The 12,667-nt window shown below is 38.7% G+C and overlaps 1 protein-coding gene and 1 pseudogene across 4 annotated transcripts; both read right to left on the bottom strand.

The window, feature by feature from the left end:
* Positions 1-5,265, bottom strand: part of LOC102493501 (serine/arginine-rich splicing factor 3 pseudogene) — a 9,571-nt pseudogene extending 4,306 nt beyond the window's left edge.
* On the bottom strand, positions 4,333-7,576 carry TCEAL4 (transcription elongation factor A like 4). 4 transcript variants are annotated; one of them, XM_006163553.3, is made up of 3 exons: positions 7,443-7,576; positions 6,608-6,680; positions 4,333-6,210 (listed from the first exon to the last, which is right to left on the bottom strand). In XM_006163553.3, the coding sequence occupies exon 3, from the start codon at positions 6,181-6,183 to the stop codon at positions 5,572-5,574; it is 612 nt and encodes a 203-aa protein (XP_006163615.1). In that variant the 5' UTR covers positions 6,184-6,210; positions 6,608-6,680; positions 7,443-7,576; the 3' UTR covers positions 4,333-5,571. The 4 variants fall into 4 exon arrangements, with proteins under 4 accessions (XP_006163615.1, XP_027622137.1, XP_006163616.1 ...); XM_027766336.1 differs by having other exon boundaries at positions 7,469-7,483; XM_006163554.3 differs by lacking the exon at positions 6,608-6,680.
* Between the last annotated feature and the right edge of the window lie 5,091 nt (positions 7,577-12,667).

Below are 12,667 nucleotides of genomic sequence, written 5' to 3'. Positions count from 1 at the left end.
TGACTGCCCTGTTCCATTGCCTATATGTGTCATTCTCTTCCTGTTGACTGCCCTGTTCTTCCTCCTAGATCCTGGATCTTGCTTTTTCACTTTCCCTCTCTCTGTCTCTCTTTGATCAAGTTAAGAAAATAATAATAACAACAATAAAATTAATAAATAATTATTTTAAAAAGAAGAAAATGAAGGAATACTTGAAATTTGTTAGCATAGAAGAAATGGATTAATTCCTTGAAAGACACAAACTACCAAAACTCACACAAGGAAAAATTAAAACCTGACTAGCTTTGTATCTATTAAATAAAATGATTCAAGAGTTAATAACCTACCAAAGATAGTGCTAGGTAGTAGCAGAGTGTTAAAGCAACCAGACCTACGTGGAAAGATTCTGAGTTGGCATCCTGGGACCTCCTGGGCATGAACGATGTGCACACGTGCCTGTTATCTTTGTTGGCTGAGACTGGGGTTGGATCACAGCATGAGAAAACACTGTCAGGTATGATTGTTTCTTTATCTTATGGAAAAAAATAAATAATAAACCTTTAAACAATTAATTAAAAATTTTTAACCTTTCAAAGATAGAAACTGCCAAGACCATAGGTTTTCATCAGTGAATACTACCAAATTCTTAAGGAAAAAATAATACAAATTCTCCACAATCTTGTCCATAAAACAGAAGCAGAGCGAATACTACCAGACCCATTCCGTGAGACCAGCATTACCCTAATTCCAAAAGCAGATAAAAATATCACAAGAAAGGAAAACTTCAGACCAGTGTCTCAACAAAACATCAGTTAATAAAATCCAACAATGTATAAAAATTTTGCAATCTTTTGCATAGTTCAACATTTGAAAATCAGTAAGGGCTGGCAGGTAGCATGGTAGTTAAAACCTCTGGACTCCCACATGGCTGACTGTGCTTTCAGTCCTGGACCTGGTGGCTTTCTTTTTCTCTCTCTCTTGCTCTCTCTCGCTGTTTTTCTCTGGTCAAATTAAAATAAACAAATAAAGTTAAATAAAATCATTCTTTTTTATAACTTTTTTTATTTCGTTTTCTATTTTACATTCAATCACATTATTTAGCTTACAAACTGAATATTTCAACATGTGAACATTTCTTCCTAGTCCAGTTGATAAAACTGTAAAAGTATCTTCAACAGATAATACCACATTTCTTTGTCCCATTAATGCTTTGCCTATTTTTCTTCTAAATGTCCTTCTTCAGACTCTATTCTTTCACACACATTATATCTTGTATTTACATCCATTTACTGTGTTTCTGTAACCTTTAGTCAATTAGTTTCAGTCATAGAGTGCAGACATTCAGTATATATTAAGTGGGGACATACAATGTCTCTCCTTCATAGCCTGGCTTGCTTCACTCAGCAGTAGATCTTCCATATTCTTCCACTTTCTGTCAAAAGCCAGGGTTTTGTTCTGTGTGTGTGTGTGTGTTTATGGCTGAATAGTATTCCATAGAGTATATGTGCCATAGTTTTTTTTAAAAAAAGAAAATCAATCAATATAATCAGTCACCTTAGACTAAGAGAAAAATAATTTGATTATATCACTTGGTACAGAAAAAAATCATTTGACAGAATTAACAAACTAGAGTTAGTTTCATGATAAAAGCACTCAACAGGGGCCAGCAGGTGGTGTGATGGTTAAGGCACTATACACTCCCATATGACCAACCATGGTTCGAGTCTTGGACCTGGTAGCTTGCTTTCTCATTTTCCCTCTCGCTCTCTGTGTCTATCTGGTCAAATTGGAATAAATGAATGAATAAATAAAATTAAATAAATAATAATAAAAAAACCTTAAAAGCACTTAGCAAAAAACAAGAGGGGAAGTTTCTCAATTTGAAGAGCATCTCCAAAAAATCTACAGCTAATGTCTTATCTTTTTTTTTTTTTTTTTTGGCTTGAGGGCACATGCCCTCTCCAGAAAGAGGAAGAGGGAGAAAGCAACCTCCATGGGGAATTGTCATGCTATGATGTCATCTTCCCCTCCTGTGGAATTTCAGGGACGCAAGAACTTGTGCCCAGTGTGTTTCTTAAGCCTTCAGGTCTAGGACTCAAACCATGTGAGACCTTATTCCCTTAAATACCAGGCGACAAAGCTGGCTCTAATATGATACTTAATGGTGAAGAAATAGATGTTTTTCACTCTAAGATCATGAACAGGGCAAAAATGTCCTTTTTTTATCATTCCTATTAAATAATACTGGAAGTTCTAGCGAGTACAATAAAAAAGAAAACATATATAGATTGAAAAGGCATAGATAAACTGTCTCTATACATATGACTTGATTTTCTACATAGAACATGCCAAAGAACTGACAAACCCCTGGCTGCAAACTCCAGGTTTATATTATATTAAAAACATTGATATGCAAAAGTCAATTGCTTTCTTATATTCCAGTAATGAACAATTAGAATTTGAAATTTAAAAATACCATTTAAATTTGTACTCCCAAAATGCAGAACGTGACAAAAGAATCTAAATGTATTACAAATTTATAAACAACCTCACTGAAAGTGATGGGGTAATAAGGTGTTGACAGAGATAAATTTGGAAATGAGTCTATAACACTAACAACAAAAGGAACAGTACAAAACACTTTACTGTAGTTGATAAAGTCGTTTCTCACAGGGGTACAGGTCAACAATTTTAAAACCACTATATGTGTTTTTTACTTTTGTGGTCTCTGGTTTTTTTTTTTGTTTTTTTTTGGAGAGGTTTTTGCTACAGGGCACGTGCGCTCGCCAGACAGAGGGAGACATAGAGACAGAAAGCAAGAAATCACCCCCCAGGGGGGATGGTCACGCCGCAATCCCTTCTCCTCCATTCTCCTCTCGGGCTCTTGGGCACGCACGCACACACACCCGGCGTGAGTTTTAAGCCACCGGGTCCAGGACGTGAACTGCGGTCGACTACGTGGGAGTCCAGCGACATAGCCATTACGCTAACTGCTGGTTCCCTTTTTGTGGTCTTCTCCAATGCATATAATGCCTTTGTAACTATAAGAAAATGAAAAAAAAAAAGGATGTTGTTTGGTGAGAGACAGGCTCTCCACAGTTGGAGTGGAAGATTACAGTTAAGCAAGGGGAAGCTAGAGTGATCATATGCTAATAAACTACAATTGGTGACACCAGTACAAACTCAGTTAGCTTTACATAGATACAGACGGTTACATGTAAAAATATTATATTGCCATATATATTTTCTTTATATATATTATTATATACATTATCAACTCAGAAGGCCTAGAAGCATTGCCATTCCAATAGCAATGAGAATGCCTAGCACCTAGATCTTGTTTTTTAAATGCTACTCCCCAATAAACATACCAGGGCCCCTTGGGGAAAATGGCTAATTCTTAAGACTTGGAAAAGAAATATGCAAGATAAGGCTAGAGCATCTTGTAGTGTCAGAAAGTAAGTACTAAAAAAGCGAAACAAAACAAAACAGCGAAGGGAGTATGTCAAACTAATACAGGAGTCAATTGAAAGAGTTCTCAATGGCCAAAACAGGAACAATTTGAACCAAGTATATAAGTAGTATTTTACTATAATTCAAAGTAAAAAAAAAATTCATGAGTACATAATGACATATAAAGAATTGGATATGTAAATAAATGGAAAGAAGAGTCAAATATCCTGCAAAGAAGAATTACAAATCATTTTTGTGGCTTCTCTGTACACAGCATAATGCCCAGTTTTTTAGGTGTGCACTGCCAACAGTGACTTAATTACAAAGAATTCAGTATGAAAAGGGAGAAACAAAAGTAATTTTACTGTGGAGAAACCTGACAAACACTTCCTTAACCAGGTGACCAAGGTTAATATCAACAATGATAACTAATATTGATATGTACCCTTTACACCATGTGATGAGAATGGCATTTTACTTCTGTGGTCTTCTCCAAAGCATATAATGCCTGCATAACCATAAGAAAAAAAATTCAGCAAACCCAACCTGTGGGATATTGTAAAACAATTCTTAACCAGTACTTCCCAAAAGTGTCTAGGTTGTCAAAAACAAAGAGTTTAAGAAACTAATGGCCAAGAGGAGCCCCATGGAGACATAAAAACTAAATTTAATATGGTAACCTGGATGAGATTCTGGAACAGAAAAAGGACATTAGGGAAAATCTGAATAAAATATATACTTTAGTTAATAATAATAGAATTAATATTGGTTTGTTGTGAAAAACATACCATACTAATTTAAGATGTTATTCACAGGAATATGGCATATACTGAATCTTTTTAGTATTTTTGCAGTAATTCAGTAAATCTACAACTGTTCTGAAAGAAAATTTTATTTAAAAAAACAAATAAGCAAATGGAAGAGCCAGGGAGAAAAATAACATAGGTAGAGATGGCAATGCAGACAGGGCCTCATGGGAATTTCCTGGGAGACAATTTCTAAGAAAAAGTGTCAGCAGACAGATTAGCAAATGAGAACAGCACAGCACATGATCACTCAAAATATTCTCCTGGCTCAGTCTTCAGTATCTACATCTGGTGGAGATAGCAACATGTAAAAGCATTCTAAAATCAATAAAAAGCATGGTTTTTTTTGTAAAAACTTCATAAAGTTTTGAGGCCCAAGTGACAACTGGGTACTACCAAACAATGCAAGGGTAAATCTATTGCAGGTAGAGAGGAATTCTCCCCTTTCTGCTGGGATATAATGTTGTCTTAATCTGTCCTGATCTTCAGCCCACCAGTTGCAGCAGGTGCTGCATGATCAGGAGGGTGCTTGATCCATGAAAAGAGGCACAATGCCCAGCAAACATGGCATTACCCAAGGGAGGGTGGCACCCACCTCTCAGCTGTCTGGACTTACTTCTGGGTCCAGGTGAGACTTTCCTCAGCTCTCCACTAAGAGTCTGGTTGGGCACTGGTTTTATTAGTGCAAGGGTAGGTAGGAGCCGGTCCAACACAGTGCACACACTCAGCACCTCATTTGAGCTTTTCCACAGCTCTGGAAGACAAATTTTATCTCTACTTTACAGATGACAAAGCTGTCCCTTACAGCAATGGATCTGTAGTGATTCTTTCCGTTTCAAGTCCCAGAAGTAATGTGACTTCTATCATTTTAGTCCTGACAAGCTTTATAAGCTTGTTGGACCATTCTTTCGCTTATGTATTGCTTTCCTATATTTTACCTTTCAGTATTTTTATAACAAAAGTATTCTGCGCTTTTTAGGAGAAAATGACAGATGAACAAAAAAGAATGTAAGGAAAGATTACCCATAGATAGCTATTGTTAATCTTTTAGTGGACAGAGCTTTCAGTTATTTTCTATACATGGATCGCTAAGTAAATTATCTTTGTAGCTTTACAAAAATGGACCAATGCCATATGTTTGTTTCTACAATTTTTTTTTAAATTTTACAATGCACTATGAACATATTTTTTGTGCAATGGATGAAAAATTCGCTACTTGAAACATAGAGAGTTGCAGCTGGGTCAAAAGGCTGATGGTAACAGGAGGGATATCTAAAACAAACTATTAGCATAAGATTAAAGCGCAGGGCCTGGCAAATGCCTACCAGGGCCACTACACATAAGGGATGTCTTCAGTGTCCCTTCTTGGGGCCCTGCAGCCACCCCTGAATTCCCTTGGCCCCCTTGGGTAAAAGGGGTCCTGTAAATTTCTTTGCATCCACAAAAACCCCCCTAATTTTTGTCTGCTTTTTCTAGAGTCATCCTCCACCCTAGCCATATTGTCAAATTCTCTTATCATGTCCTCATTGCTGAAATTCTTATCAGGTCCAGCCTCTTTATACTCCTTGAGGTACTGAGCCAGCCCCTTGTTGGTTTTTCTTTTGGCTTTCCTGGGTACATCATCCTCAGCTGGACGCTTCACAGCAGCTCTTGTTTCACTCTCTGGCTTTCCCTCGCTCTTTGACTTTCCCTCACTTTCTGGATTTCCCTCTTTCTCTGGCTTTTCTTCTGCCTTTCCCTCACTCTCTGGCTTTCCCTTATCCTTCAGCATTTCCACATTTTCTCTATTTCCCCTGTTCTGTGTCTTTACATCATTTTCTAACTTTTCCTTGTCTTCTGGAGTACAAACTGCTTCTGGCTTTCCCTCACCTTGTGGCTGTTCTTCATTTTCCAACTCTCCTTGATTCAAAGGCATTCCTTCATTTCTATTGCAGTTTTTTGCCATGTTGAGATTTCACCTCCTTCTCTTGTCCTGGAGAGTGGGGTAGGAGAAGAGGAGACAGAGTAGACATGGAGTTTGAGAGCTTGGGGTGGAATGGAGATCAGGACAGTCCTCGCATCTTCCCCTAAGAGTTACCCTAACCTGGCTGAGTTACCCTAACCAGGCGGGACCTTCCAGGTGTGCCTTCTTCCCATCCCTTCTCCCCCACCCCAGTCCTCCCACCCATGGAGTCAATCATTCCCTGGCAGGCCCTGCCACCTTCTCTACACCTGGTCAGCATGGCAAACTCTGTGTATTGTGTGTGTGCATGTGTGTGAGGTGGGGTGGGCCGTGGGGTCCCAGTTCTATCCGGGTCGTGCCCTCCACACTGCCAGCCCTTCTGGGTCCCTCCTGGGTCCCTGTCAGTGCCTCCCTCCCTCTCACTGACCTGCAGGGATTCTGGACAGGTCGCTGCTCCTTTTCAGGCCCTGCAGAGTGCTGGGACCCACAGGCGCGCAGACCTGCAGACGGACAGGGGGCAGGGGACAGGGCAAGGCTGCGCGCTCAGAGGACTCCCAGGGACTGGGGCCCCACGTACTCCTGTCTCTCCCGCCCCCTATCCGCCATTTCTTTCAGGCCCTGGGAGGGCACCAAACTAGGATGCTTTCCAAGCTAATTTTGGATCTGTGCGTCCTTCTCCCCTGGAGGCAACTCGCCTACCCACTCTCGCGGTCAGCATTTTCCTCTACACATGGAATGAGAGAGGCGGTTTATTTCCACTGTCTCACTGCTGGGGCGTTCCCCCAACCCACCCCCCTATCCGCCATTTCTTTCAGGCCCTGGGAGGGCACCAAACTAGGATGCTTTCCAAGCTAATTTTGGATCTGTGCGTCCTTCTCCCCTGGAGGCAACTCGCCTACCCACTCTCGCGGTCAGCATTTTCCTCTACACATGGAATGAGAGAGGCGGTTTATTTCCACTGTCTCACTGCTGGGGCGTTCCCCCAACCCACCCTCTCCCGCTTCAAAATGGATGGAGGACAGAGAAGAGGGGGTGCCTAAAAGCGAGAATGGATATTTGGGGGTGCCTGCCTTCCCCACTCTCAGAACGCTGGCTGCTCGCCCACCCTCAGCCATCCTTAACCCTTTCCCACCGTCATCTCAATCTACAGCCCAGCCAGCTTCCCGCGTCCCGAACCCCACCCTAGTCTTTCTCCTACCGTACTCGTTCCCCCTCCCCCATTCCAGTGTTCCCATAGCAGCCTGGAAGGCCCTCTCACTGACCTGAAAGAAACTTGAACAACAATTACCCAAAAGACTGGAGCAGAAGGCTGCTGGACGCGACCGCAGAGGAGAGAACAGGCACCGAGACTAGTGCCCCACATCTGCGCCCCAAAGTCACGTGAACACCGCGGCGCCAGAGCTCCACGCCCCCTCCCACGCCCCGCCTACCAGCCAGCGTCTGCCTGGCACCCACTGCCTGTCTTGAGCAGGTAACCCCTCACCTCTTTGGGTCCTGTTTTTTGTTTTTTTTTTCTCCTCTTATTAATTTTGTCAAAGAAAGAAAGAATTAAAAAAAAAAAAAAAAAGAAAAGAAAAGAAAATCACAAAGGTCCGGGAGAGGAGTCTTGATAATGTTGCTTTTAAATTATGTTGAAAGCTCAGAGCCTCACCATGAAATCTTACTGTTATAAACTTGAGTATTGTATGAAGAATAGAATATTGCACTTTAGGAAAAAAAAATTAGGGAAACGTTTCTTCCCAAAATGAAACTGTCTTTTTCCTGATATACACAAACACAAATTTTCTAATAAATAAACAATTAAATTACATTTGAAGCAGGGAGAAAGATGAATTTGTATTAACTGAAAAACTGAGTGTACCGGGGACATGACCAGTCCAGTTAAGTAAGACAGTTAAGACAGTGAAGCTGTGTCCTGCAAACTTTGCAGCCTGCAGCCCATGAAGCCAAACCATAGCCTCTGCAACAATCTTCAGGACTAGATCAGCTTGCCTGTCTTCCTATTTTTTACCCCGTGATGGACAAGAAAAAGCCAAATATGTACCCTTAAACAATCACTTCGGATGCCTCACTTTTAGTTGACCTGTCTCCATCTTGCCATGCCCATGACCTCTAATCAGAGCATACCTAAAGTCTTTCAGGCTTTTTTTTTTTTAAATTGGTGTATATCTATCTATCTATCTATCTGTCTATCTATCTGTCTATCTATCTATTTATGGGGTGATTTTTTGGTATATGAATACAACATAAAATGATTAAATCAGAGTAATGACCATATCCATCATCTCAGATATTTGTCATTATTTTGTGTTGATAAGGTCTTCTCATTTTTTTCACTATAAAGCTTCACCATTTCCCTGCCTGCCTTTGAATCTTAAACACAAATGATGGTGGCTGACTTCTTTGAATAAGTAGCTTCTATTTGTGTGTAGTCTCTGTGTCTACACACAATTTTTGGTGTGGAAGATCTTTAAATACTTAACAAAGAGGTGAACAATTAGGGAAAACACTGATATATTTGATTACACGATAATTTGTAACAGATTTATTGAGGAATTGGGTATACACATATGCTTCCCTGTTCTTCAGTATATTGGTAAAAATTTTCTGAAAGTCAACTTTGTAGATTGTTTAAATATTAGATCTTTTGTCCCAGTAATTTTACTTTTAATATTTACCAACAGAGATGATTGATACAGCGCTAAAATATAATCTTATATTGAAAGTGCTTTATGTTTTAAAAAGTCCCATAGCCATTATTTATTGAACATTTATTCCTTGCTGGTACTGGGGCTAAAGTAGTGATCCCATTGGCTTAGTTTATAGTAGAATGGAATGCCACAAGTGTTCAAGTGATAGATATAGCTATATAATCTTCTTAGTGCATCTGTTTACACTGGTTATCTTTCAGTGTTTTGTTTACAAAAAAAAATGATCCTTATGTACTGTCCACTTAATACACAATTAAAATATTTATTAACTATTCATCATCACAATGGATGGTAGCACTGGTAGAAGTTATTGGCCACCAAGGACAGTCACAAATATGTAGTGTTGTCTCCTAGAGAATGCCATTGTATGCCAGGCACTATGCCAGCTACCTTTTCTGGTGTGCTGTTGAGTCACTGGAAAAGTCATGATGTATTTTTCTGTGTTTTTCTCTGCAAAAATGCATCATGACTTTTCTGACGACCCAATATTTTGTTTTTCCCTGATGGGGGAACTCACACTTCAAGGAAGTATAATGATGAATAAAGCTAAAATTCTTTTTGTTAAAAGAAGTATTTTATTTAACTTTATTATTATTATTATTGAATTTGAACAGAGAGAGACAGAGAAAGAAAGAGGGAAAGTGAGAAAGCAAGCTACCAGGTCTGGGACTTTAATCAGGGTCGGCCATGTGGGAGACCAGCGCCTCCAACCACCATGCCATCTGCAGGCTCCTAAAACTAGAATTCTAACTCAGTGTAGTACAGGAATAAGAATAGTAAGAGGGATAAAACAGAGAGCCTACTAACACACTCAAGTATACAAGTTTTTAGTGTATGATACATTTCTGATCAGTAGTGAAAAGCAGGTTATACGTTTTATTTGTATAATTATTTAAATATTTGAGGAAAAACTAAGAACTTTATTTTCTGACATATTGAAATCTTTTCAGAATAGGCAAGATAAATGAAATAAAAACCACCCAGATCAAAAGGAAAGAGTAAAATATTTCTATTTGCAGATGACATGATCTTATATATAGAAAAATCTCAAATGATTCACCAAAGGACTATGAGAACTAATAAGTGAGTTCAGCAATGTGGCAGAACACAAGATCAATGTACAAAAATTAATTGTATTTCTATATGCTGGCAGTGAACAATTCAGAGAGAAAAGTAAGAAATTATTCCATTTAGGGAGTTGGCAGGTGGCATGGTGTTTAAGGTGACTGGACTCCCACATGGCTGACTGCAGTTTGAGTCCCAGACCTGGTAGCTTGCTTTCTCACATTCCTCTCTCTCTCTCTCTCTGTCTTGCTCTTGTCAACTTAAAAAAAAATAATGACAATGAATAAAATAAAATTTAATTTAATTTAAAAAGAATAATTTTAAAATAATCAAAGTGAATAAAACACTTATAAACAAATGTAATAAAAAATGTAATACTTGTACACCAAAACTACAAAACATTGTTGAAAGAAAATAGGTTAATACCTAAAAAAAAATTGGAAAGACATACTATATTTATTGATCACAAGACTTAATATTATTAAGATGGACAATATTTCCCAAATTGATATTCAGATTCATGTAATCTCAGCTGGTTTGTTTTCAGAAACTGACAGATTCTCAAATTCATATGGAAATGCAGGGAATTCAGAATAGACAAAATAATTTTGGGAAAAGAATCACATTGGAGACTTCACACGTTCAGATTTTGAAACTTACTATAAAACTACAGAAATCAAGACAGTATGGTACTGACACAAGGACATGTAAATCAATGGACTACAATTGATAGTCAATAAATAAACTCTCACATTTATACTCAATTGATTTTCAACCAGTGTGCTAAGAAAATTCAATGGTGAAAAAATAGTCTTTACAACAAATGGTGCTGAGACAAATGAATATTCAGGTAAGTAAAATGAATTTGGATCTTCACACCATATTCAAAACTTAACTCAAAATAGATTAAAGTTCTAAATGTAAGAATTTAAACTGTTAGGTTGTTGGGAAAATCACAAGATATTTTTCTTTGCAAAAATGCACCGTTTCCTGACAGTCCCAATATTAAGCTCTTAGACACACACAGGTGTAATTATTCATGATTTTGGATTTGGGGACTAACCAGTGTTGTTATTGTTTTTTCATTGTTGTTATTTGTTTGTTTTAGATATGACAACCAAAAGTTCAATCAACAAAATAAATATAGATGACTGGAACTTGATCAAAATGCAAAACTTCTGTGATTCAAAGGACATCATTAAGACAGTGAAAACATAACCAACCAAGTGGGAGAAAATTTTTGCCAGCAACATATCTGATAATGGACCTATATCTATGATATATATTAAAAAACTGTTACAACTAAATAATAAAAAGATGAGTCAATTCTAAAATGGACAAAGTATTTGGATAGATACTTCTCGAAATAAAATAGTCAAATAACCAATAGACACATGAAAAGGTATTCAACATCTTTAGTTATGAGGAAAAGGCAAATCAAATCCACAGCGAGATACCACTTCATACCAACATATAAACAAAAAGAGAGATAATAACAGGTATTGGCCAAGATGTAGAGAATTTGGAACCATCACATAGTGCATGTGAGAGTGTCAAATGTACTGATGTGGAAAACAGTTTGGTTATTTCTCAAAATGTTAAACATGGAGTTATCATAAGACTCACCAATTTCACTCTTGGGTATATTCACAAGGGAAATTGAAGAATATGTACAAACAAAAATTTGAATGAACATGTTTCTGAGAGTATTACTTAGAATAGGCAGACACTGGGGGACCAGCAGATGCCATAATGGTTACATCACTGGACTCCCACTTAGTCAACTGCAGTTTGAGTTCCAGACTCAGTGGTTTAAAACCCATGCTAGGGGTGGGGGACCAGCAGTTGGTGTAATGGCTATGTTGCTGGACTTCCATGTAGTCAACCGCGGTTCAAGTCCTGGACCTGGTGGCTTAAACTCATGCTGGGTGCATGTGCGTGCATGCCCAAGATCCCTTGAGGAGAATGGAGCAGAAGAGATTGCAGTGTGGCCATTCCCCCCTGGGGGGGGGTGATTTCTTGTTTTCTGTCTTTCTGGCGAGTGCACACACCCTATACCAAAAACCTTTCCAAAAAAAATTCACTCTGGGCACATGTGCACATGTGCATGCATGCCCAAAATCCCAAAAGGTGACTGGAGGAGAAGGAATTAAAGTGTGGCCATCCCCCCAGGAGGTTGATTCCTTGCTTCCTGTCTCTCTATCTCTCTGGCAAGCACACACACCTGATAGCAAAAATCTCTCTCCAAAAAAAAAAAAAAAAGGGAATTGGAAGAAACTGGAAGGGCCAGCAAGTGGTATAGTGGTTAAGGTGCTGCTGAATTCCCTTGTGACTGATTGTGATTCGAGTCCTTGATCCAGTGACTTTAAACTCATTGTGTGTATATGTACATGCCTAGAATCCTGAGAGGAGAATTGAAGAGAAGGGATTGCAGTGTGGCCATCCCCCTGGGGGGTTATTTCTCACTTTCTGTCTCTCTGTCTCTCCGTGAGTGTATGAGCTCTATAGCAAAAATCTCTCTTAATAAAAAAGAGAGAACAGGTAGAAACTGGAACTATCCTAAATGTTCATCACTTTATGAACAGATAAATAAGATATGTTTTGTCCACATTATGGAATATTATTTGACAATAAAAGTGGAATAAAGTGCTGATACATGCTAGAACATGGATGAACCTTGAAAAAATTGTGCCAAGTGAAAGAAGGCAGTC

The sequence above is a fragment of the Tupaia chinensis genome, unplaced genomic scaffold, assembly GCF_000334495.1.
Source record: "Tupaia chinensis unplaced genomic scaffold, TupChi_1.0 Scaffold142619_1, whole genome shotgun sequence".
NCBI lineage: Eukaryota > Metazoa > Chordata > Mammalia > Scandentia > Tupaiidae > Tupaia > Tupaia belangeri.
The sequence above is the reverse complement of the archived record's forward strand: the minus strand, read 5'-3'. Positions and strand labels throughout refer to the sequence as shown.